The 27,332-nt window shown below is 42.8% G+C and overlaps 1 protein-coding gene and 1 long non-coding RNA gene across 3 annotated transcripts; one reads left to right on the plus strand and one right to left on the minus strand.

Annotated features, from left to right (window-relative positions):
• Positions 1–24: 24 nt before the first annotated feature.
• LOC107312573 (fibronectin type-III domain-containing protein 3a-like) lies at positions 25–24,867 on the minus strand. Of its 2 annotated transcripts, XM_032444109.1 has the most exons (25): positions 24,749–24,867; positions 21,214–21,289; positions 20,414–20,490; positions 16,789–17,023; positions 15,720–15,992; positions 14,270–14,325; positions 12,975–13,129; positions 12,655–12,714; positions 11,874–12,012; positions 10,937–10,990; positions 10,161–10,282; positions 9,901–10,075; positions 9,010–9,096; positions 8,669–8,807; positions 8,252–8,320; positions 7,898–8,016; positions 7,695–7,800; positions 6,942–7,117; positions 6,202–6,315; positions 5,742–5,891; positions 5,149–5,429; positions 4,316–4,528; positions 3,516–3,682; positions 3,177–3,298; positions 25–2,629 (listed from the first exon to the last, which is right to left on the minus strand). In XM_032444109.1, exons 1-25 carry the CDS (start codon positions 24,842–24,844, stop codon positions 2,312–2,314), a joined length of 3,579 nt encoding a protein of 1,192 aa, XP_032300000.1. In that variant the 5' UTR covers positions 24,845–24,867; the 3' UTR covers positions 25–2,311. The 2 variants fall into 2 exon arrangements, with proteins under 2 accessions (XP_032300000.1, XP_032300001.1); XM_032444110.1 differs by lacking the exons at positions 25–2,629; positions 3,177–3,298; positions 3,516–3,682 and adding an exon at positions 4,135–4,261.
• On the plus strand, positions 17,663–24,884 carry LOC107312574. Its single transcript, XR_001554521.2, has 3 exons — positions 17,663–20,522; positions 20,713–20,846; positions 24,666–24,884. It is a non-coding gene; the product is annotated as an uncharacterized LOC107312574 (long non-coding RNA).
• Positions 24,885–27,332: the final 2,448 nt, after the last annotated feature.

A 27,332-nucleotide genomic window follows, 5' to 3' on the forward strand; every position in this document is an offset into this window, starting at 1 on the left:
ACAAACACACGACAAACCCCGCGGTCAAATCTGAATACATTCGTATTATTTATTGGCTGTATTAAATATATTATCTATTTGATAGTTACAATTTAGTAATACAATGCATGGCAGCTTTAACATAGAGATACCTCAAAATTACAATACAGGAAAAAAAAGATACCTAACACATTAATGCCACTAAGGGTACATGGTTCTGGAATGGATAAGAGCTGATGTCCGCCTGCATTGCGGTACATCTGGAAACATTGAGTACTTTGTGGCAATTACAGAAGGACTTGGACTTCTTTAGGAGTCGCCCCTTTGTTACTATTTACTTTGCAACCCTAATTTACCTCTTTAGAATCATCAGGAACCGCGTTGCAAATTAACCTCTACAGACTTACTTTGCTCTAAGAGTTAAGAAGAAATAACCCTTTGGCAACAGAGATTTGCTGGAGGTGGTTGGATTTGCTACATGTAGACCCTAAAGAGGAACAGAGACAGACTGTAAACTCTTCTGCTAACTAAAGACACAAAGATCTGTATAAAACTCTTTCCAAAAGCGGAGGGAGGGATGGAGAGATTTCTATGATATAATAAATGATTAACTTAAAGTTCTGCTACAAGTAGAACAAAATACATTCAAACATACATTTTTTTTTCTATTTTTTTTTTTCTCCTCCTCCAGGACTTTTAATCAAAATAAATAGAGTACAAAAGGAAGGGTACATTTTGCAAAGATTAATTCTCAGATTGCACCAGAAATCTACTTTTAATGAGTATTTAAGCGATACTACGTCATAATTTAGGTTTCCCACATCTGAAATACAACACAATGCCTCGAACTACAACGCAACATTATTCATCAACTGCCATAGGATAAAGACCCTTAAAGTGATTGAATTACTGGCAATCCTTCGCCTGCAGCACCAGCACATCCAGCACCCCACATACAAGTGCCTTGTTCTGGTGGGTTACACGGTGATAACGCTACCTCCACCTTCCTGCGCCACGCTCCCATGCTGTTGGGAAGGCCCATTCTGCAACGCTTTCTAAACTCGCCAGCCCAGGCTTTCAAACCCTTTGGCACAGAGAAGGCAGCTGTCGGATTCATCTGCAGGCATTCGCAAGCTGGAACTAACGAGAACGGGCAGACGTAGCGCACGGTGCCCACCCCGAATCCCCCTGACAAACAGGACACGTCTCAGAGCTCACAGCAGGCTGAGCATTCCCAACTAGGAAACAACGGAATGTGAAGCTGCTACCACCGGGATAGCAAGTCGGATAAAACCTTGTACAAATGTTGGCTTAAAAAAACAAAGAGTTCTTCCACATACAATTTGATCGTTTGGGTTACGTAAGGAGGGCATCCAAAAGCAGTCTGAAGTTTTATTCTTTAGGTTAATAATAGTACAAAAAACATTTGCTCAGTTTGAGCCAAATAGTGTAACATTTATCATAAATGCACTCTTTCTCCTTAAAGACGAGACCTGTGCTTTACTGGAAACGCTGCAAAGATTTCATCCCAAGCACAGGAAATTAACTTTTCTCTCAGGCACTGAGAGTGAAACGTGGATTGGGCCAACAGCTGCTCACCACCAGCAGGAAGCCCCGCGCTCATGAGCGTGCAGTGCAAAGGGGCCTTTCCTGCACTGTCACATCCCAACGCGGCTGCCGCGTGGGCGCAGCATCCTGCTAACATTGTGTCCAAGCACCTCGACTCAAACCCTACAAATGCTGGCACCCGCTACTCGAAAGGCTCGAAATGATTATTACTGAATCCAAAACGTTAAAATAACTGTAAAGTAGTAATATCGCTAAGTCAATATTCTGCTTTCCTTCTATGGTATATTAAATGTGGTATGCTCTAGTAATGTTCTGCAATACAGTACTGCTCTAAGCTTAAGCATTTGTGCTGCTGTATGTCACGTATACCAAACTGTGATGATGCCTGATGGGCCACCACTGCTCTAGCTGTGCTTGGAAAGGACTTGTTCCAATATCACCATCTCTCTCTGAGTGCCCAAAGGGCCTCGTGTGAATTCAGAGAGAGTAGAGCATGCACACACACATCGGTGTGCACAATAAGGCAGTTTGTGCTGTTTTCTTAACAGCTAACCCTGATTACAGAGGACAAAGGATTACCCTTTCTACAAGAAATCTGTGTTCAGTATTTGGAAAGGATCTGCCGACCCAGCCTCACTGTCAGCCAGCAGCAGGGCGGAAATGAGCGTATGCACGCATTTCCAGCTAGGATTTCAATTAGAACTAACCATAAATACCCGAAATAGCTTCTGTACAAAAAGCTGAGCACTGAGTAGGTTCTTGTCTACTTGATCACAAAGTACTGAATAACGACAGCGAATAAAATAGCAACCACTGCAAACCCGCAGAGCAGAACGATGGCAATGAAGCGCTCCTCATGCAGCCTCTTCTTACTGTCTGCCAGCTCTGCGGGCACGGCAGCACTCTGCGACTCCAGCTCCTGCTTCTGAGATGAGAACACCGCACTGGGGCTGTAAGGTCCATACAGTTCTTGGGATCCAGCAGCATCCTGGGACTGACGGCCAGCGCAGACTCTGATCCGGTATTCACAGTTTGTCTGCAGGCCTGTGAGACGGAAGGAAGTCTCTGGTCCCTTGTATACCTGGTCAGCACAACAAGAAAGAGAACCGCTCTGAACACGATTTGCCTTATAGTCTGCCTTTGCAGTCATTTGCTCTGCCAGTACAAGCAAAGTGTCAATACAGATCTGAACCGTTACATTTGCTTAGCAGATTATTTCCACATAAGTGCTCCTACTTGAAAGGAAGAGCAGAAGCAGCTGGAATTTGCCTGCTGACGAAAACGACAAGATGAAGAAAACATAAAGTTGTGCAACCTGTGTTAGGCTCCAGAACAGCACTCCAAAAAGCCCACCCTCCCTCCCCTGCAGGGATGCACATCTGTAGTAATGCTCCTTCCCTGCAGCGCAATTAACAGCAAACAACTGGCATGAAACATTCAAACTACCCCTGCTACTTGGAGAGCTACTGCTCTCACGTGGGCTGAGCAAAGGAGGGGAACTGCAATGTGCTTTGGAATAACTTAAGAATTTAAAACGGTATCAGATCTGTAAAAAAAAACCCCAAACAATCGAAGAGAAAATGTCAGTCCTTTTTTGTAAGTAAAAAGCCTCAAGAAGCAGAAGGTACCTGATCAAACTCTCTCCCAGCAGCAAGCTGAAGGATGTAAACAATGGAATCCCCTTTCATCGGCTGTAAAGGTTCCCAGGTGATTTCGAAAGTGTTTTCTTCCAGCTGATTTGCTTTGGGTGCTACAACAGAAGCAATTTGTTGGTAGTTTAGAAAAGGGTCTGTGCGAGCATTCTTGCCTCTTCCAATTGGAAGGAAGAGCCAAAATCACCAGTTACAGTCATTCACATTCAGTTTCCTTGCTTAAAACAATCCTTTAGTCTGTACAAGTTCCATTTTACTGGGAAAGTGGGTTTTTAGCATCCACATACATGGCTCACAGAGCTCTGTAATGCTCACCTTTAAGAGATGCAGGGGGAGACTTGGTTGTAGTGAAAGCATAAACGTCAGAAAACTCCCCCTCTCCAGCATCATTGTATGCCTGGATTTTGAAATAGTACGTGGTGGATTCACTGAGCCGCTGCACTTTGTATGTATGACATGGACCACTATAAACCGTAACAAACCTGGGAAAGAAAGCACAATACATACAGGTCAGAAGTATTCGGGGATCACTAAATCGTATGTGTGACGTTGGCACAAAAATGCTGACAATGCATTCCTTCTGCCCCCGCATCACACATGCTGTGCATAGCGGGCAGCTGAGCACTGCTACGGTGACCAGCAGTACGTGCATTCTTCAGCAGCACTCACCCATCCAAGCCACTTCCAGACCCAGGCATTCATTAAGCTGGCATGGCACTGAGCTACAGCACCCCACAGAAAATACACAGCCAAACTCTTGGCTTCAATCAAGAGGAGGGCACCTGTGCCAGCTAGGTTGGTTTGTAATTGCAGGTCAAGAATAGCTGTGTGCCTGCGTGCAAACTGGATTTCATTTCAGAATTTCCAAGACATACAGAACAGTACTGTGCTATTATCTGAGCAGTGAATGAGATTTACATCTTACAAGTACATACACGTGCAGCAGCTATTAGCAGCACTTCCATGGTTGGAAGATGGGATGCCAAAATGCAAACAAAGCAGGAACATTTGGGACACCCAATGCAAACAGAGGTGAGAATACTGAAGAGGCCTTAACAAACCTGACACAAAGGTTTAATGAGACAAGAATACCCTCAGTGCTCTGAGTATCTCACCTGCCAAACCTGTCCTCCATCTGCAAGTTGAACTGTGTAGGGTTGGTAATTAAAGCTCTGCTAGGACCTTCACCCCATTTAAGTTTAAGGCTCTGGTAGCTGAAGACCACACATTCAAGGTGAGGAGGGTCTGGAGGTAGTGGTTTCGTTTTGGCTTTAATGGAATGACTGAAAGGACCAACTCCAAAGCTGTTTATGGCCTGTATTCTCACCCTAGAAACATGAGAAGAAGATCCCTATGGTTATCATTGGGCCCTGAAATATGCTAGGTAATCAGTCAACATCTGTAACAAATATAACTACAAGCAATAAAGGAATTAAAAGGCAGTTAGAAATTCAAAACAGCCTATTTCAAAACAAATGACAATATTGCAATTTCAGTCTAATGAAACTTCAGCGTTTCTCAGCATCGTTCAGAATTTACTGAACATCGTAAAGTAAACATCGTTTACTTTACATCATAAGCAAGCACCCAGCTTCTCCAAGGTGACATTCAGCCTAGAGGGGCTCTACCCCTCTGCACACACACACCCTCTTTTGGTGAAGTACCAATCATACCAAATAAGCAATTAGGAATTAAAAGAAGCCTGGAGTAAAGTCTCAGCTTTGAGACCGAACCGCAGTCTTACTGCAGCAACCTCAACTCTTCCTGGTAGATGGTACAGCTTAAGGCCTCAATGTGATGACATGATTGGTTCAGAGTTGCAGAGAGAACCAAGCAGATACACTGTAAGCTGAATGACGTTACTGCAAAGCTTAAAAACACTGCCCTCAAAGCTAGGGAATGAGAAACCTTACTGATGCGGCTTCAAAAGAGAACTGGTCATTATTACCTGTAGAGAGTATCAGGCAGCAGATTCTCAAGAATGTGGCTTGTATTCCTTCCAACAGTTACAAGCTGCTTTTCCCCATATTCTATATTATATCCAGTGATCTCTGCTCCGTGACAACACGGTTCTTCCCATTGAATTGCAAGGCACGTTGATAAAGGAAGAGGAACTTCCATTTGGTCTTCGTCCAGCAGCTGCAGTACGGACACGGCCGCAGGCACTGATGCAGGGGTTGTCACCAATCCAGTCTCCCCAAACAGCCCCACCCCAGCAATGTTCACAGCCTGGAAGGGACACCATGGATTGTTAACTGAATCCACACTTTGCTACTCAGTACATTGACCATCCTTCCTTCTGCATGCCATCACAAGCATGGAAAAGCATGGGAAACAGCCCAAATAAATTGCAAATGTGACAAAACACCTGGTATTTAATGCAGTATCTTATTGCCAGATACATGTAGTTAGGAGGGACTTGGGGGGGGAACGAAAGCCTTAATAAATGGCACTACGTAACTGCATTTATCCAGAACTCAAGTTTTCTTCCCACTGTATGTACTCGCTTATTTGTTTACTAACACAAGAGGTTTTTCGTACCTGTACACGACAATAATATGTGGTTGCAGGTGTGAGACCCTTCACTTCATAGCTCTGGCAAGGGCCTGTGTAAATGACATGCATTGATCCTTCCATCTGTCCCCACTCCAGTCTGTATTCACTGATTTCTGCACCGTTGCACGCAGGACTCTGCAGGTTTCAAGCAACAAATTACGTGTTCATCATACAAGTACGGTCTCCCACTACACCGAACAAAGACATCCAAACAAGCACTGGAGTTGAAAAGCTGAGTTTGAGAGAACAACCTTACTTCTCAGATTTGACACTCTGGCGCTTCACTACAACTAATACAGGCACCAAATCCACCTCTACACAGAGATGTCTGAAATATTACACCAGTACACTTGTCACTTCTTCCATTTCCATGCCATGTGTACGTCACCACGATTCTAAGGGCTGCATAATAGTTTATGGCTTGCTGAACACCATTAGCACCTACCTCCCAGGAAACTGCAACACAAGTTGCATTTTTACAAGCGACGACAGGTTTGCAGCACTGATCGGGGGGGCCTGGAGCAGTAGAGATTTCTGCTTTGTCCGAGTGAGGACCAAACTGCAAAAAGAAATGCAACCTGGTGAATATGGCAACAGAGTTGAGCAAAAACTGAGAGGTGAGCTGGTAAGCTGAAGAAAACAAATTATTTGTAACAATAAGGAAGCAAATAGGAGATTTCCATGCTCATTTTCAGAGCATTTTCAGTTCCTTTCAGGCAGTCTACAAACTGTCTCTGTGCCCATAGGGTACCCATAACCCTCCCACTACCTCCCACTCCTGCTGTGGCATCAATTCTCCTTTCCCCATGGTCAGAATCTCACTTCCAGAAGCAGCTGGGTAGTGTTTCAGAACGGCTTTTACACAACACACATTTACCCTACCTTCGTTCAAACCCAGCATTGAACGCACCCTCTCCACACAGTGCTATTCCCACAGCACCAGCCCGTAAAGTCCACATTACTGTAAAATACAGGGCAATTTCTTAAAGCCCAAACACCAAGAGATTATTCACCGCCAGAAACATAGGGTTTACTTTCTTTTTATATATATATCTACATGTGAAATTCTGCTCTACTCATGAAAACATGACAGAGCACAAGCAACAAGATACCATCAGGCTCTGAACTGGAAAGCACCACCGCCATCCTTAGTGTAAAACCTGGCCTTGCTGGCAGGGCACTTACCCCGACCCTGTTTGCTGCCCGCAGCCAGAAGCAGTACGTTCTCCCAGGGAGCAGGTTGCTCACAGTGCACTCAGGTGCAGCACCCTGGTACACCTGTCTGCGCTCCTCCTGCTGTGAGTTTGCCATCTCTACAATGTATTCTGTTATGTCAGAACCTCCATCTATAGGTGGTGGGCCTGCAAAACAAAAAGGGATTTATTTTCCTATTAATTTCACTAAGCGCTTTTTTTCTTTCTAACTTGTTTCTACTTTGCCTTCTCAAGCTACAAGTCAAGCTACATGCATGCTAAAAATCAGGGTGCAGGTGTTCACTGCAGCTGAACAGATCAACACCAAGCTTTTCTTCCCCCACAGGAACTGGTATATTAGTTTAAGATAGCCTCTATCAGGTTCTTTCATAAATGTCCTTCAAAAAACAGTCTTATCTTCATTGCTGCTTGCTTATCTCCTTTATGGAGATAGAAGTAATAAATAAAAATAAATAAAATAGGGTTGATTCTTAACTCACCAATCATAATAATGAATATATCAGTAATGAGGCAGCCAGAAGACACACATTTAACTCTCTCCACATCACTGCAGACATGCACATCTCCAAGTCACAGCTGCCTTGCAAGCTTTATTTATTTATTTTAAACACAAGTAACACCATGGGCAATGTTACTTACATTCTTTGGTTATTTAAATGCTTACATATCTATTTAAATACAGTAAGTATTTCAAAAGGGTTCAACAGATTTTTCAGGGGCTTACCCCACTGCAACGAGATCTCCTTGGGCTTTGCCTTGCCTGCCAGGCATGGACTGGGACATGGCCCCGGAGGAACAGCTGATGTCGTAACAGTCAGGATATCAGAAGCCTGGCAGTAACACACATCATTTCAGAGTGGAAGCAAACATTGCGGCGAAACAGCCAGAAATGGCTTTCTGAAGTACATTCATTCTCCTTGCTCTCACCTGGCTCTCCCCACCTCTGCTGACACAATGAACTCTCATTCTGTAGGTAGTACCAGGCTTGAGATGATCACACACATGCTCTCTCTGGGTACCGCTGTAGATGGTGTCCCATTTACTCCCTGCAGCAAAAACCCAGACTATACACTGCAAAGCTTTTGCAAAAATCAACCCAAACATTTCCTGTATGGTTATCAAGGATGAAGATAAAGCACAACACTCCATTTGAAGGACGAATTAGACAATGAGCACAACAAAAACATATGCAAGAAAGGAACAGCAACCACTAGAGACAGTAGTGAATCACAAGCTCTGTTAGCACACAAGCTCAATTAGTACTTAATGACAACTGCTTACCAATTACTGCTTCTGAGATTTCCAAGAAGTATTTAGCAATGTCTGATCCTCCATTATCTTTGGGTGGTTCTGAAAGAAAACATCACCTTAAAATAAACTACTGAAGAGATAAAGACAAAGCATTACTTTATCATCGACTGCCTTCACATAACATTTTAATCTGCTGCAGAATTAATTCAGGTTAAAAAGAAAAAATCAAAAAGAAAACCGTGCACATACATACAGCCACAGTACAATGGTTTATTATCCCTTATTAATCATGATTATATGAGGAAGAGGAGTACTATGCACTTCTCCTGCAATACCATCCCCTGCAGGGACAAGAGTTCAGTCTATGGGTTTGCCTCTGTGTTTTAATCTGCATTACCAGGTGACTGCACATACACAGGTGTATGAGAACAACTTGAACAAACCTACCCCATGCTACTTTCACACTGTGTGAATGGATCTTCCCCTTTGCAGTTGGTTTACTCGGTGGCCCAGGTTTGTCAGGGTTGGTGCTGTGCTCCACTACCTCACTTGGACTGCTTTTTCCTTCGCTGTTGTAGGCAAAGAGCTGTTTAAGGAACAAACAGAACACGTAAGTGATTGCTAAGATTAATTCAATGTCAGGTAATACAATTCTGACTTACAAAACCAACAACAACTGCAGGTAAATTTCTCCAGTCTCCATAGAGATTTCTTAGCCATAAGAAAATGCTAAAACCCCAGAAATGCAGACAGACATTATTAAATGAGTAACAAAACATAGTACAAACCCTAAACTTATAGGATGTGCTCCTTCTAAGATTTCTTAAAGTGCATGAGAGTTCATCTCCATTGTACTGTGGCTGGAAACCATAACCCTACAAAGGAAAAACAAGAACAAAATGCAGTCACTGATTTTCTGTGATGAGACAGTGATGGAAAGACAAGGATAGCGTCCTTGCAAAAAACAATCTGGGAAGAACAAAGGTAGGATTGGGGGTTCCTACAAAACAAGATTAAAGAAAAAGCAGAGAAGAGTTTCAGTCCCAAGGATCTGGTTAAACAAACTCAATCCTGCAAGTGCATGGCAGGAGATGCTGGCTTAGCACCTTGCGTACACCTTGTTTGTTGGGCAGAATGAAGAGCGACAGACTTTATATTATGCAAAGACAGTTCCAGATGAGCAAAACAACAAACTCTGAATCCAGAGTACAATGTATCCGTCAAAAAAGGGAAAAAAGGGGCATACCACAGGGCAATGGCTGACAGGCAAACCGAGAAGAACGTGAACCCCAAGTACTTCAGCCAATAGGAAAAGGGGGAAGGGCTCACTACTGTTGGGGTACAGGGATAGCAGGGAAGCTGTGTGTCCCCTAGAGCCGTGAGAGACCCCATAGGGGTCCACCCCAGTGGCCTCTCCCCTTATTCAAATTAAGAAAGATGAAGACTGTCTTGTCTCTTTTGGGGATAGAGATGGCTGAGTAAGCTTACTGGAGCAGAAATTTTCCTAATGGACAGATTGTTTTCTGTTGTTGTTGTCGTTCTAGCTGGAACTTTATCTTTGTTTCATAAACGCATGCAGCGCTTGCCAGTTTATTTGAAAGTAAAATATCAGTTGAAATGTTTATTTATGCCCAACTGCTTATCAAGCTTTTATAAACATGAATGAAAGCTGCACTTACAGAACCTTCTTCTTCCATGTCTAAAGTGTAAGTGAGGGAGTCCTCTGAGGACACTCCGCTGGGTGGACTCCACCGCAGGGCCAGCCAGGTCACTCCAGCTTCAACAAGCACTGGCGGTGGTGGGGCTGGGGGCACCATCCCTGCTGTGTAGTATGTCACCGTCTCACTAAACCCACTGGAAAAATGTTTTTTTGAGAAGTTAGCAATGGCTTTGGGCAGCTGATGAGAGAATGAATGATGACATAAACCGCGTCCGTTACCTCATTCCAATATCGTTTTTAGCAGCTAGTCTAAGCGAGTATTTGGTGGAAGGAGAGAGTTTGGTAAGCTTATACTGCTTCAGGTGCCCGTAGTAGCATTCTTTGAAGAGTCCGTTCTTCCCCTTTAAAAAAGCAAGAACAGCCTCAGCAACTTCTTGCACTGAGACTGCACACTTTTTGCTAAGGTCATTTTCTTCACCTCTAACTTTTCCTAAATCTCACTGCCTTACTTTAATAAAAATTACATTAAAAAAAACACGAAGCCTGAAGAATTAGGAAGCTACAGTCACCCAAACCACGCTGAGCATGCCTGACAGCAATCCTGAGCACTCCAGGTACCAGAATCACATCTGATAGAGATGAGATGATTTTTTTGGTGCTGGGGGTTGTGACAAAATGGTAACAAATCCCTGCAACTGAAAACAAACCACAAACATGAAGTTTTTTTTATCACTTTGGGACATATTTCTGTAAGGAGTTCAGACTGGAGCAGACAGCTACTGAAGAGAGAAGCCAAACACTTGATAAACAAAGGCCAGGAATTAATGCTGCTCTGACTGATAAGGACCACACAAGGACACTGAGCACAGCTCTCAGAGGATCTGAACAGACCGTCTGCTCCAACGCTTCACTACTACCAACGATCTTTAACTGGCTTAAAAACTGCCTAGGCAGTTGCACTGAAAATAGTGGATGAACCGAAGCAGAAGAGTACTTTTCAAGTATAATTGGTCATTACATTGTTGGGTATTTTTTTCCACTAGAAAAGGGCTTACCTCATCCCATTCTAAAAGAAAATTAGTTATTTTGGAACCATTGTCATTTGAAGACTGAAAATAAAGAACAATGAAAAAAGTTAAAATCAAACAGTTGAACATTTGCATCTTTTGCATCCTAAGACAACATTTGAGCCATCAAATATATTCATAAATTCCAACTGGCTTTTAAAATGAAAAAGAGTGCAATAAGCAAACAGAACAGCTCTCTTTTTCCACAAACACTCGTGATAACCTGCAGCTCTGGGCACACACAGATACTCAGTGAAATGAGCCAGGGAGGAGTGGGCAAAAGCCAGCAGCTCATTCAGCCCTTCACTCCCGGTGGCTCTCTAAACTGCTACATTAATATTGAGAACTAACTGTGCTTTCTAGGAGATACAAATTAGGAACTTCCTATGTGCAGATCACATAGATAATTTAACTGGTATTACTCATTTATTAACCATTTTTTCTAGGTGTAAACATAGTTGTAAGAAACACACGGAATGACAATACAACACCATGACTAAATTGTCAGAGATTATATACTGCACATATTCAAAAGTCAGATTCAAAAGCTAATGTACAAACTAGAGAAAGAAATGCACTGTGAGCTGGCACAAGTGACTACCAGAATTATGGAATTACAACATTACCATCCAGAAACCCCACTTACAAACACCTCCTTTCTTACAGTGCCATTTCAGAAGAGAACTTTCCCACCGAATGGTTCACACTTAAGAGAGTGCTGCTTCCAACTCTGTGATGCTAAAGCCATACATACGCAAGAACTAAGCAAGCAGCAAAGGGAGCAGGAAGAAGCAATCACGATTTCAGCCATCAGCCTTAACTGAGCAACTTAAAAGCCAACACCTAAAGCAAACACTACATGACAGGCAATGCTAACGCAAGCACACTCACTGTTTATGAATACATTGGTCTGCTTTCTGCTTACCTTCCATTGCAAACTCAGGCTGTTTTTGGTTCTATTTATTAGTTTCGGTGCAGCTGGACAATCTGGCTCACAACTTTCTGTAGTGAAACTCACTAACTCTGAAACAGATTCCTTTATGGAACTGCTGGTTGCTGAAACTCTAAACAAAAGGACAACAAATTGTGTTATCACATTGGCACACCAGAAGTTAAGGAAAGATTAATCAGCTTGAGAAATGCATTTAATTGTAAGTCATCTTAACAGCAAGAGGACCAGAGTCTTTTTGCTACTGCAGATCACTGATTCCAAAGCATTGCTCAGGAATGAAGAAACAAAGCCTCATTTTATGATCTCACTCCACATTTCAGTAACTGATGTTCACATAACAAACACCAGGATCCAGAAAGTTCTAAAATCACAGAATGGCCTGGGTTAAAAAGGCCCACAGTGCTCATCTGGTTCCAACTCCCCTGTCACATGCAGGGCCATCAACCACCAGACCAGGCTGCCCAGAGCCACATCCAGCCTGGCCTTGAATGCCTCCAGCCAGAAGATAACCCGATGTTTATATTTTGGAGAAACAAGAGGAGAGAGAAGACAGTAGAATGTTCGAGAAAGTGAAGCGACATTTTTAGGGGGTTAGAAGATAGGTGGAAAGCAGGCACAGTAATGTCCACAGCTTTGATGCTTTACATACAATATTCCTCAAGTTCTCTGCAAGCACAACCTTCTGATGAAGCCACAACGACTTTATAATTAGCACATCAACAACAGCATTAAGCGTTCTCTTGCAGCAACATACCTGGCATGGTAATCGGTTGCCGGTCTGAGATCAGGAAGGGTAATTGTTAATTCCTCCCCACTACGAAAAGGGAAAAGAAGTTACAGCTCTTCCTTACACCATCAGGGATAAAAGCTTATTGAATAGCAAAACCAAGTAGAGCACATTTAACTTTCAAGTTTCCCATTGTCCATGTAAGTCATACTGAAATTACTTAAAACTTTATTGCACGTGAAGTAGGTAGGTCTGCAAGTCAACAAACAGCTCCTGATAAAGAGATTGCTGCTCAGTTAATGGTTTTAAACATCGGAATTGTGCTTAAAGGAAGAAACTAAACTTACACATAGACAGATTTAAATTTTCCATTTTTACCACTGTTGGATATTGCTACTTCAAATGTAAATGCTGCTGGACTATGACTATGGCTCTCTCCATTCTGTGAACTAACTGGGAGATTCCAGGACAGAACGGCTGATCTTGCTTGTATATCAGAAACCTATTAAAAGCATAAATAATGCAAGTAAGTTTGCTTTCTGTAATAAAAGGTATGTTAGTCAATAACACAGTGTTGCTAGTTTGCCCATGAAGCTCCTCGTGGGAGGAATTCTTTACCTTTGTAGTGGAGATATCAAGTCATTGTTTGAATTTAACATTATTTTGTTTTCACTTCTCAAATCGCATTAATTTCCCTTACTTAGCGGCACATCACACCATCTCAGTGCATGAAGAGGAGCTCTGTATTTCACCTGCACTGTTTGCATCACTCATTTGGAGCAAATTTTCACATCTGGAATCTTCAGCACTGGCACCAGATGTGTGTTTAGGCACAGTCAGATGACCTTGCTTTCTAAACGCATTGCAACTCCACCACTTGATCTTAACATTCAACCAGTAACTTGGCCAACAGCGAGAGGCTCTGATTTTAATTGCTCAAGACTAAACATCTTCTATCTAAGCAGAACGTCTCTGACAAAATTCAATGCAGCCTTCTGCTATCGTTAAGTACAGATGTCAGAGGCATTGGCTTAAAAAACAACTGTAGGAAAGACTGGCTGGACAGCTAGAGCAGAAAAAATACAACCCATGCTTAACGTACTGATAGTACAAGGAAGAGCTCATGAGACGTGCTTGGAACCACAAATCAGTGCAGTTTTAGCCTTGAGATACTCAAATTTGTGTTAGCAGATTCCAGTATCTTGAGCAGTCTGTAAATACTCAAATATTTGCTCAAGTTTCTTAACACTAAAGATGAGCTGTTTCTGTAACTTCCATCCCCAGTACCTCACATCCTCCCCGCTAAAAGAAGGCCATTTCAAAGAGCTAACAGGTTAACTCTATGTTAGCAGTCTCTCTGCTCTCCAGGAACTCAAGACCTCATTTACACATACCATAGCTCTGCCAGCGGGTACAGCCCTGCCTTACAGGCTGGGAAGTGTAAGGCTGGGACTGCTTCAGTAAAAGCAGGTTTCTGTATCACCATCACCCTTTCCCAGACATAAACCCTGGTAGATAAAATACATTTTCTCGACTATAAAAATTAACCAAGGTAGAAAAGGAGATTGATGAGAAAGACGAGTGTTATTTAAACACCAAGCACGTGCCCAGAAAATAATGGTATTTTAAAGGCAATACTCACTACTGGCTTGCCAATGCTCAAGTGAGTATCATGCTTCTTGGATTCCGTGTCAGATTCTGAAATTTCAAATACAAAACAGATTACAGAAAACCCCCAGAGTAAAAACCAGCCTGTTACAGAAATGCCACCACAAGATGGAGTGTGTTTCATTAAGAGCTTAACAATAGCACTTATTGTGCAAAGTTAGCTTCCCCTGTTTGTTTTGGCTGCGTGACGGTTAGAAACATGAACTATCCAAAACTAACAGAGTTACAAAAACCCTTTTAGTCCATCCTGCACAAAGGGGATATTTTCCCAACCTGAGCAGAAGTGGATTTTCTCTGATAACACAAAAACATTCCTCTACAAGCGAAAGGTGTTAAAAATTGACAGTAAGAGCTTATCTTGCTATCGTGTGTGCCGGCCCCTGAATTTCCACTGGAAATCACTTGCTCTGGGTATAGGAAGCCTGATCATCAAAATCACATACTGGCATGTCTATGGAGATCTGCAGGTTTACACCTGTCTTGAATCCTGCCTTGAAAACTGTCTACACAAACAATTCTGGGTATTTTTCTCAAACATTTCTTAGGTTATTTTTTCCTGAAAGTAAGTTTGCATTGAGACAATTCTCTAATCAAAGTATCCCATCAGTCCCTGCAACAAGCCAGGATAAGAACTTCCACCTCTGTTTACTTCCCCAGACACAGAGTCAGATATTTGTTTTATTTCTCTAACCAAAGAGCTCGGTACAATAGTGACGCAGATGAGGACTGTCTCCTGCTGCCTAATAAGATCATTAAGATACATACGCACAGCACTGAAGAGTTGCAATTAATTTATAGAGCCTTGATAAGAAACCAGGTGCGCACCCGTGACAGTGTTCCAAACCAGCACAAAAGGCACTGACACAAAGTATTTTAGTACATGTGAGTAAATAGCCATGAGAGATTAAAAGGCTCAAACGTTCATTTCAGCTAAGTAATGTACTGCACTGAAACTGCAGCTGATCAAACAGCAACCTGTGAAGGCAGTTGCTCAAACTATCCTATTTCTTTGAGCCTCACACAACTCCTGGTTATCCAAAAAGCGAGGAGAGAATGACACCAGAAGTCACATGTGTGAGTACAGCAGTTCATGCCCACTTGGAACACTGAGCAGAGACCCGGGTCAGAAAAGGCAGCGCCATGAGAGGCCTAGAATTAAATTTTCCTAAACATCTCATTTGGTGAAACCTCAAATGATCAATGTTGATACAACCAGTATTTCTACAGGATCATAAATGAATGATTGATTGACTAAACATCCAAACACAGAAAAGCTACATCAGGCTTTACTTAATCCCACTCAGATGGAGGAAATTCACAGATCCAATTCTTTGCAGAAACCATTTTGCAAAGAGCACAAAGCAAGCTCTAATTACCAAAGATGTATCGCGTTGGGTTTTGTTAACCTTTTTGATGCAACCTACCTCCCATCTCTGCATCTGGACCGCCCTTTGTTTTTCCCATCTGCTTCTGCTTTAGTGGCCCTCCTGTCCCTTGCTGTCCCTTTCCATTTCCATTCTGAATTGCTGCACTGGAAGAATTATTAACTTTATGTGGTGAAGATGGAGGACTGTTCAGCTTATTGTTAGTGTGACCACTCGCTTGTCTGTCTTTTAGTCTTTTCTTCAGGTGCTCTTGCATTTTGAGGCTCCTTTCATCTCGCTGAATAAAGTTTGTCCTTCCATGAGAACGAGGTTCTAGAAAGCAAAGGAAACACTGCTTTTAATCCCAGATTGAGTTCATATTTGCAGTAGCTTTTTTCTGACTTAATTCAGACCACCATCTTCTGGTAATGGCTGGCATTACGCCTCAAAGTTGCCCTCCTGCCCTGATACATACTCATATTTTCAAAGAAGTGTAAGCAAGCACAGGACCCAGGCTAACTTTGTAAAACATAGCTGAGGTGCTTCTATTTTATGCTAGAAATTAGCTGAAATAGCTTCACTAATGATCTGCACTCGATAGAAAGAGAATGACCTTTCATGTCTAATTTCCCCCTGCGTTAAATGCCAGTTTTCAGAAGCAGCTTATGGGCTGTCTCAGGTCAGCAGGGATCCTCCCATGAAACACCGCTTCAGTCAGCTATTAAATATAGCGCAGGCTTGTGTTTCAATCTCCAGCATGGATGACTATGATTTTTGGTGCACGTGTCATTACTTTTTATTTTCTTTCCAGTCCCACTTGTATTCTGTCTAGCAAAAAATACATTCACATATTAACATTAAATGCGTTTGCAAAAGCTGTATGCCATGGCTACAACCAAACACAGCAGCTTTTGAGAGCACTGTTTTAAAGGAAGGCAGAAGCAATCATGCAGAGTGCTATAAGCTGGGCTATAAACAGCTGTATTTACCCACAAACAGACATGGGGTTTTCAGGAAGGCTGGAATCACAGGAGACACGAGAAGGAGCTACCAGCAGAACTCAGGTGTCCCAGCCCACACACTGAGCAGGAGGACTCCTCACATATTTCAGCACTGCCCACATGCTCACCTTGCTCCTGGAAAACGTGTGGAGGTGGATGCTGGTGGATGAACTGCGGCGGCAGCTCTCCTGTCCCAGGAACAGGGGGGTACACTGGGTGTGGGGGGTGGGGGAGCAGAGCGTGGTGATGATGCATGTAATGGGGCACGTGGGGGGGAGGATGAGGAGGAGGATGCATGGAAGGATGGAATTCAGCCGAGTGTGGCAACACCACCACTTTGCGAACTCCATTTTCTTCCACCACCTGTTAAGAAATATAAGAAATGGAAAGTCAGTACAGATGAGCTTTGATAAGGAATCTCCACATCTGGCAGCCTGTGGAGACCTGGGGGTACTGATTGATGCTCGGCTGAACATGAGCCAACAGTGTGCCTGGGTGGCCAAGAAGGCCAACTGCATCCTGGCTTGCATCAAAAACAGTGTTACTAGCAGGAACAGGGAGGTAATTGTCCCCCTGTACTTGGCACTGGTGCGGCCGCACCTCGAGTACTGTGTTCAGTTTTGGGTCCCTCACTGCAAGAAAGACATTGAGGCCCTGGAATGCATTCATAGGAGGGCTACGAAGCTGGTGAGGGGTCTAGAACACAGGCCTTATGAGGAGCGGCTGAGGGAGCTGGGATTGTTCAGCCTGGAGAAGAGGAGGCTCAGGGGAGACCTTATAGCTCTCTATAACTTCCTGAAGGGGGGTTGTAGTGAGCTGGGGGTTGGCCTCTTCTCTCGTGTAGACAGTGATAGAACTAGAGGCAACGGTTCCAAGCTGCACTGGGGGAGATTCAGGCTGGACATTAGGAAGTATTACTTCTTGGAAAGGGTGGTGAGGCACTGGAATGCACTGCCCAGGGAGGTGGTGGAGTCACCGACCATGGGAGTTTGGATGTTGTGTTGAGTGATATGATTTAGCTGGGAAGTATTGGTGATGGTTGGACTAAATGATCTTCTACGTCTTTTCCAACCTTGATCATTCTGTGATTCTGTGATCCATGTCTGCACCCAGCAACCTGACAGCCAGGGGTACACAAACAGAAGCAAACCCCAGTGGAAACCCAGCACTTGTTACTGGAAGGAACTGGAGTTTCAGGCTGTCATCTTTAAGAAGCTCAAAGTGTTAAGCATTCTACAATCTATGAATTACTTACGCTTTTTTTTTAATGAAATTGAGTAGTGTGGATTGACCATGGTGCAGTACCCCCTGCAGCTGCAACTACAGCCTGCTTTAGACAAGATCCAGTCTGGCAGCACGAGCCACGTGCAAGTCACTGCACGCCGTGCCATCACACAGCACGGCTACACACACGTCCACAGCCTGTGGCGAGCACACAGCACTGCATGTCAGCTCTGCTGCGATCCAACCCAACTCAGATGTCAGGATGGTTCATGTCTGCCACAGGCGAAGGGAATTCAGACAGGGAACCAGTCTGCACGGCTCAGCTCTGGGATCAAAAGATGCTGGTGCCCCAACACACAGAAAAGAGACTGCATGTGTATGGACAGGCACACACACACCATGAGCGTGTCCTAAGCTGGCAACATGCTGGATCAGACTGTATTAAATCCTGTTTAAAGGTAGACAGCAAATGAATTGTTTTATGTTTCCCCTCGCACAAAAGAAAATTAATCTGGGATGAACAATGTGATTGGAGAAAAAAAAATTACTAGTAGAAAAATGCTCAGTTTTAAGAGCAAATGGACACTTTCAAATTAATCGTCTTGGTAGGAAAACGGGGCCTTTTTCTTAGATTGGTTTAAAATTAGTCTGCAGCCCTATGCTTCCTTCTGCAAGCTGCAACAAAAACACGGATCACATCTGTGGGTGGGAAGGGCCTTCAGTGCTGCAGCAGTGATGCAGTGGTGGGTCCCAGCGCAGCACTGGGCTGTGGTTGTGGGGAGGCAGCCCAGCTGCAGGCTGGCAAACAAACCAGAGATGCAACCATTTTTTTTTAATGCAATCTGCAATACGATTAATAAATCGTATTAAATAAAAACTGCTCTTAGATAAAGTTCAAAGCTTCTAAATAGCCCTCTGTTACTAAAACATACACAACTTATATTTTCAGGCACTTCTAAAAAACACTTTCCTCAAAGCAGGCCATATTCTTTATCCTGTTAGTCCCTTCAAGATCCTCTCTTAAAGCATGTTTGGTTTGGCTGTAAGAAATCACTCCAGCATTTCCTAGTTGGCAAAGAAGGCATTACGGATGTTGAAATACTGCTCATGCCAAAAGTACATTTTGAAAAGCTCCTCAGCAAAAGATAGAGCAAACGAAGCAGAAGTATTTTGCAGAAGGGAAATAGGACGTGTCCAGTCCCAAACTGCTATGACAGAGTTCAGCTGCACGATGACTTCGGAACCAGCTGTGCTACCAGGAATTCTTAACAGACCTCACCAAGAAGGAAAAAAAATGGTATGAGGTCACTTAAGACCAAGTCTGTGTTCCATTGCATGGGGTTTGTTCTCAAAGCAACATGGGGGGCTTTCTGATTTACCAACAGAACTATATATATTCAGTGCACTTGAGAAGAAAGCAGCATAAATGCTTCTGGGTTCCTTCAGGTAGTTCTCAGAACAGCAAGTTCAAGTCTCATATGTTGATGAGTTTTTATACATGTGGCTACTCAGCTCTCAGTCCTACTTGGAAACCTCCAGATTCTGAACATTACCAGAAACCAAGAAACCCAGCCTAGTCCTTTGGGGAAAAAAAAGTTTCTCATTACTTTCCTTTAAAAAAGCATTAATTCAAAAGTAAATCAAACTGAACTTCAAGTATGCCTGATAGGAGTTTAAGTACCACACACTGCTCTGATCTGCCATGACTCAACAGCACAGCAGAGTGGAAAATCGGTGAGAATGGAAAAGTTAAGGCAGGAGAGAAGCCCAGAGCCCTGCTGTTTTCCTGGGCACGTGTCACCAGCATTAACACTCCAGCTCACACTTCTGCTATAACAGTAGAGTCTTTTGCTGAACGCTAAGGAGAACAGAGCAGGGAGATGAACAGAGTTATGTTACGATAGAAAAATCTGAATTACGAGAACATGTTAAAAAGAAATAACTTATGCAGCCTTGGAAAACAAAAAAAAAGGGGCCTAAGAGATGGAAGAGCTTGGTAAAGATCTATGGTCCATATAACCTCAGTGTAAGGAACCAGAGTCTCATACCCATAGTGGAGACAAGTTCACCTGCTGCCAGCAGCCGTGCTCCCAGAGGCTGCTCTAACACAGCCAAGCACCGTTACACCCATCAGCCCTCTCGTACTTCCTGGTCTGCAGTCCACAGAGATACAACCTAAGCACTTACTTTCACCATGAAAACAGGGCTGAAGAAAAATTAGGAAGTGTACCATGTTAATGGAACCCAACGGCCAGTTTAGTCACTCATCCAGTCACAAAAAGGAATCTTTCATGGCCACCTAACTATCAAAAAAAAAAACCAACAACAGCCCTGAGAACTGGTTCAAGTCTTACCAAGCAAACAGATGGTGAGACTGCCTGCAAGAAAGTCAGTTAAATATCTGGTAAATTCAATGGAAAAATGATAAATACTTTAAACAGCTGTTACAAATAAAAACAATTGATATCTTTCTTGTTAAACAGCCACACGCACACACACATTTCAACACAAGGATAAATTAACATTTACCTGAGATACGTAACCGGGAGGCACAAAAATAGGCGGCATAGAACCATTTGGTGACATCATAGGAACATGGGCTGGACCTGGAAAGCAAAGAGGGGCCACTTCACAACAGGTATGGCTCTGGGACACCAGTTTTCAAGAGCAACCAACATCATTTGTATTACAGTAATGCTGACAAACAGTCTACCAACTTTAAAAATATATATGTACATATACATATATTATTTTTCACATCAAGATTGTATTCCTGTCTGGGATGTGATGGAAGCAGAATGGACATGTTTCGTATAATATCATTTCAGATGGTGACAAATATTCTTACAATGAAAGGAGTGATAAATTCAACTTGACTTACAGGAGATATTTTGAACCAGCAGCAGATTTGCAGCTCGGTCACCTACCCACAAGCCAAACAGCGGTTTGTAACCACAAAGAGGTCAGTACTAACACACTGCTAACGCCACTGTCCTGCACTGCAGCAAGGTCACACAGCATCCATTACAGGACTAAATCTCACAAGTTCACATGCTGTGAATCTGACAAGATAGATACTTGAGGACCACTGGAAGAGCAGCTGAGATGCTGACCTCTTAAAAGCTACCAGCAAAGTGTGCAGGGCTGCAGGGAAGCCTGCCAGTTTCCCAGCACTGTATTTGTGCTTCAAGTACACACTGAAAAAAACCTGGTTTATTGCATTGCAGAGCACATAAAAACACTCCAGATGTAACAGAAACAGAAACTGCAGTAATTTTATGATATGGTATTTTATGTTATTTGATTTGGTACTCTAGTTTTTCCCTTACCTTGAATACACTGAATGTGTCCATCTTCAGTTGTAATTGTAAATGTTTCACCCGGGTTCACCTGCACAAGAATAACCTGTTAAAAACAAAAAACAAACACGAAATACAAAACAGTTAGTTAGCTTTTTATTGATTTTAAAGATCACTTAATCTTTATGCACGTATCTAACTTCATGTCATTGTAAGCATTCCTGAGAAGTATTCTCCATTACTCAGAACAGGAAGTTTGCACAGATCTATTACATTTAAGCAGTGTGTGTAAAACAAGACCCAAAGGAACAGCTTGTTGAATGCTGGTCAACACCAACTCTGCAGCTTCTGCATACAGCTATATTCATCTTTTTTTTTTTTACCTTATAATGTGGGATGTGGAAGCATAAATGAACATAAACCCTACCCCGGTGAGTTCACAGGACAGGAAACGATTCTGCTCTGGGTAGGTAAGCTGCATCTGGACATGAGCACAGCACCCAGGGAAGGCAGGCAGCCACTTAGCAATATTCACTGCGGTTTTACCAAGAGGACAGGGGCACACAGCACAGTTCAAACACTGTAACACTGAACTGTAACTAATTCTGTCACTTCAGTCCATCAGTAAATGTGTAACTTTAACTCTGCTACATTTCTAGTAGTAGAGAAAGTGATGCAATGTCTTCTGTTGGTTTCTGTTAAACAACACACCAAACAGACAATAACAGGCTGGGGATTTGCCAGAGCACAAAGGAAATACAAAGTCTGCAGTGAAGAACTGATGCTGGGACAGACCCCACGGGCAGGTATTTAAGCTCACAACTCATCTCCAAGGACAAGCGAAATCAGAAGCAGGAAAGGGATGCTTTAAAAACTCAGAGCCTTTGAACAGGTCCAATCTTCAGAAGAAGTTCCAATTAACTGAAGTTCAGGAAACCATTAAAAGAACTGAGTGAAAAGGATCCTAAGTGGTATAAGCACAGGACTGCAGAGCAGCACCGAGACTGGAATGTCAGGAATGCATGGGGTAATGTCTCAGAGGAATGACTCACTATAATTAATGAAGCAAATGCAATTCCATCTACCTTCCATCAAGGAAAACTTCCAGGAAGCCTGAGTGCTCCTCAGGAGTCAGCCTAAGCATGGTTAGAGGCAGCACAGAGCGCTCACAATAAGGCTGACACCTCCAGGTGCCCCCACAGAACCATTTTGGAACTAATGAGAGTCTGAGAGCTGTTTCAAAGCACTGCTCAGCATTTTGCTGCTATGCACTTTCTATTGCTGAAGTTTCTTTGTTTTGTTTGTCTGTTTTAGCAAAGAAAACTTCTGAGCTCCTTTCTGTGAAATGGAACTGACAAGCTGGAAGCTGCATCTGACTTGCCAAACAGCACACATTTTACTTCTATAAACAAAACCACTGTGTAATACTTTATAATTAGCCCATCCTCTCCAGCACCAGCAGCAAAATGATTAAATGAGTTTTAATACTCATCTGCCTTAATACAGCTTCCAGGTTAATACTCTACTTAACAGCTAGCTTGCAAATGTGAGCTGTGGCTCAGAAGCTTCTACTCCCTGCAAGTGAGAGCAGCAGAGGAGAGCAGCACTGTGTGTGTAATGTGACTGCAGTTTGGCAGCATGGCTGTTTATAAACAGAGTGAGAAATGCTGGCACAGTGACATGAAGTGACATTCTCGTCCCATGAAGACAGACACACCTATTTTCACTAGACAGACTTACTCGTTATTTCCAAAATAACTGTTACAAGGCTTAGAGACTATCTGCTTTCATGTCTGCTCTTAAAGGCCATTTTCCTGTGCATCTCCAAGACTCAACTCTTTTAAACCTCACCCGATTGCAAACAGCCTCCACTTGGCTCCCCAGACTCCAGTGACAACCACATTTTGGTCACTCACTGCACACTGGTGCTCTACACACTGGTCTGTACAAGGACGTGCTACACAAACACAGTGACAGAGCTGGTCTCCAATGAGATCCACTCATCTCTTTTCATCATGTAACAAGAAACACCGGCTACTGAATAATCTCACAGCATTTTAGACACAGGTCAGTGTCTAAAATGTCACGTTGCTAATGCTAGCACTGCAGAACGAGCTGAGATATCCTATAGCTTTGTTTATTTCAAGGCACAGTCGCCTTATCTCCAGAGCAAGAGGAAAAAAAAGCAGAGTATAATTACTCATCACCTTTTATTTAGTGAGGGCTATCATTTCTACAAGGAAGTGCCCTACAACTGAAATAATTCAGGTCTCTCCTCTTTCCCACCTGTAGCATCTACAAAATGAAAGAGATTTAATTTAAAATCTTCCAGCATACACTGCTTCCCAGATCCCCACCAGCTCACAATGCTGCTGTAACCCTATTTATTCACTGTTCTCATCCCCACCATTTCACAGGAGAGTTATCCTCCAGAAACTACTATACAACCTTCTCTTCTTATCTAACCCCCTAATTCTTATTTTAATTACGGCCAGATACTTAAAGCTACATACTGACTGATAAAGGAATGGGCAACTTTGTTCCTCACTTCAACAAGACAATTATTTGACTCCAGGCACATAATGCCTTCAAATTTATCTTTTGTTATTCCTGTAATTCAGTTCTGTCAACAAACCAAACAGCCTTTTCTTTACTACAAGGACCAGCTATGTTTGCAGCTTCTTAAATTAAGACCCAAGTTAAAATAACAGGATACCTGTGAGATTTCAGTGGTTGTTCAGCAATGTATCTCTCAACAATGGGAATTTATACTAGAAGACACTTTGCTTTTATTGCTGAGTACTGAATTAACCTCAAATTTAGCAACAATCTGTGCAAGCTTGTACTGCTGTCTGTATTTCTACTCATCTTAAGTGCTTCTGAGGGTTGTGTCCCCCAAAAGTCTAAAGTTACAGCTCTACTCAGGTTTCACTGGCATGCTGTAATTATTAATGAAGATTCCTAGCATCAGGAAACCAGAGGATTTTCCTCTCATCTACTTTTCCCTGCAATAGGTTTCTCAGTTTAAAGTACCGCAGCTTCTTTCTAATCTGTATCGATTTGTTTTATTACTTATCAAATCCACGCATTTTCCCCTTGACTATTTGATTTTTGGTTTAGTTTAATATTAAAGACATGTGCATAAAACACTGCAAATTAAAAGCAATCTTTTCATATTTCTACTGCAGCAATACTGAATGATTTTCTTCCTCTTTACATTCTACTACCCTGACAGTATCAGTGCTGAGAACCACACACTTGCAGATTCAAAGAACAGGATGGAAGGGACCTCACGCTCACCCACTTCCAGCCCTGACACTGCATCAGATTGCTCAAGGTCCCACCCAGCCCAACCCTGAACACTTCCTTGAAGGGAGTAACTGCAAATCAGTACCACAGATGCTTTCTTTGGAGCCTTCTCTCAACCATCACAAAAGTTCACCAGCAAATTAGTTTGTCTGAATCTGTTCTGTCTTCTACAGTATGTGTGAATGCCAGCCACCCTGCAAGCCCTGCAGGCACAGTGTAACAGGGACCCAGATGGAAGCACAAGGGATGGACTTGCCTGTTGGATGCTGTCCCCATTAACCATGTGAGGTAGAAGTGGCACTTCATTCAATAGCGGCGTAGCTTCTAACGGAGGCGGCTGGTCGGCCATCATGTCTGAAAACCATTCATGGACAACTGCTCACAGTAACTGCCTGCTGAAACAAAAAGACAGCACCAGTATTAGGCTACAGCCACTCCCCCTTCCGAAATAATTCTCTGCTTTGTTTGCCAAACGTGGTACCAATAATTCAGAAGAAAAACATGGCGGTGCCTTCAGCATTCCACAACTCTGCCCCAAAGATCTGCAAGTAAACTGACCTTAATTAGAGCCTAAAGTTGGTATGAAGCATTGCTTTCTGCCCTCACTTGCATGTTTAAGAACTTGTGCAAATGGACAGCCTTGACAGAACGGAGAACATCACCTCAGACGTCCGTGCTCTTTCCAATGGTGCTCTCAAGGAGCACAAGGATATTATCCTGTCCTCAAGTACTGTGCATCAGCAATACATATCCTCCTTCCAAAAATACATCCTTTAAAATAGCACACGTACTCCAGTCGACATACCACAGGAGATGACATCGCTATGTAAGCGATGCGATTACACAACAGCATCATCTATGCTCATATAACATTTTGTCCTTAAAATCTGGAGTTTTCTAAGTTTCTGAACTCACTGTAAATAAAGTTTTACACCAAATAATTCACAGAACTTATATACATTTATGTCTCTGTGGTGATCAAAAAACCTCTGTATCTCCCCAGTGTTGCAACGTGCCATTAGCACAGATCTCTGGTACAGTGAAAACAAAGCTGAAAGCAGTGTGAGGCAGACTAGAATGCTTTGTATAGGAGACTTTAAATGAGGGTACCATGGAGAACTGCAACTGGGAAAGCACTGAGTAGTTGAGAGCTTCCCGTGAACAACCCACAACTACAACAATGCAAAAAGCAATGCATCTCTCCATGAATTTTTGATGAGCAGTTAATTCAGCATCCATAAAAAGCACAAGGTAACAGGATACAGGAAATGCTGCCATTTCCTTCTCCTTCCCCATTACCTCCCATAACCCAGACAGAAGACCAAAATGCATTTAGGGCAGACCAATTTATTACACTAAAAAACAAAACAGAAACAGAATGCAAAAACACCACCTCACCTATGCATAAATCAAACCAGCCTACGTACAACTGCTAAACCAATATGGAAAGAGCAGTGGTTAGAAAAACATCACAGCTGGACTCTCATAATCTGTTCTGATGTTGAGCTCAGGTTGCCCAGAAAGGGAAGGCCAACATTACAAGGTCCTCCTGCGCTGCTGCTGCCAGATGAGGAGGTTGGGAGAGCGCAGAGGCACAAACACATCATTCTTGTTTGCAAGAGCATCTCAAAAGAACTGATACAGCCACGAAACACAGCACAACGGAACAACTCACAGTGCCACAGATAGCCGTGGCTCTGCACACCAACCACCCCCTGGGCCCACCCCTGCTATGGGATCTTAGGAGACCAAAGCAGACTGCAGGTCCACGAGGGTCACATAGAACTTCAAAGCACCAACGTGTACCAGGTTTGCCCTAAATACACCCAACTGCCTTAGCATGTTATTTATTTCCTGAATAAAATCACCTTCCCTTCTGTTTGCCAGATTTTGAATGACCACCGCCAAGGAAACAAGCTCATCTGATTGTAAATAACTATTACACTTAAAAATAACTGCTAACACCACCAGTCCACAGGCTAAAATTACGGCTGCAGATTCTTATACTACAACCCTCCTATTTTTAGAGGTTTCTAGCTAAGACTTCAGAGAAACTGCTTCCATAATAGGAATTCAGTACACACGAGCAGATTAAAAATACACTGTTTTATATATATAAATAAATACGTAAAACACACGTGTCTGCATGCACAGTCTCAATTTCATTCATCTAAGAACCTCAGCGACGATAGAAATTAGCAATTAACACAAAGGGGAAAACCCCTCACCAAAAAAGCGACCAGATCCGCATCCAGCAGCTCAGCTGAGCGCACAGAAATGCTGTTAACATTTTGGCATTTGGATTAAAACAAGAGACTAAAATCTGACGTGCAGTAGAGCGTGCATCCAGCAAAGCACTCGCATGGCTATCTCAGCATGGGACACAAACAAGTAAGAAATAATGACTGTGTGCCTCAGGAACTGAATCTGCATCAGTACTCTGCAGTGATATTTAACACACAGTCAGATAAACCTCCTCCATTTATGACACTGAGTGCTCACGTTGGTTTCCACATCAGGCTTCCCTGTTCTAGCACCTACAACAAACATTTTTCTCACTTCCATTTATATGACAGTTTACCAACAGTTGTGAAATCTGGATTTCACATTACTCAATCAATGTTATCAGATCCTAAGAGTTAGGTTTTGCCATATCTGGCTGTGCCAAAATAGGGTATTAAGGATTTTCAAAGCAAAGAAATCAGCTCAGATTTTAGAAGTGTTCTCTGAGAAGCACTGAGTGATCCAACAGCACACCAGCATAACGTGGTTCATCATGCTAACCATATTAAAAAGGCAATATTTTCCACTGACAGTCTCACACTACAAAGGCTTCTAAG

Source organism: Coturnix japonica, chromosome 4, assembly GCF_001577835.2.
Source record: "Coturnix japonica isolate 7356 chromosome 4, Coturnix japonica 2.1, whole genome shotgun sequence".
Lineage (NCBI taxonomy): Eukaryota > Metazoa > Chordata > Aves > Galliformes > Phasianidae > Coturnix > Coturnix japonica.

What these genes read in the sequence shown, in the direction of transcription:
- LOC107312573 (XM_032444109.1), bottom strand. Translation starts at nt 24,844, where the DNA reads ATGATGGCCGACCAGCCGCCTCCGTTAGAAGCTACGCCGCTATTGAAT. An exon ending in AAATTTAAATCTGTCTATGT is followed by an intron (nt 12,715 to 12,974) that starts GTAAGTTTAGTT and finishes CCCTTTTCGTAG; the next exon opens with TGGGGAGGAATTAACAATTA. An exon ending in CTGCCTGATACTCTCTACAG is followed by an intron (nt 4,529 to 5,148) that starts GTAATAATGACC and finishes TCATGTTTCTAG; the next exon opens with GGTGAGAATACAGGCCATAA.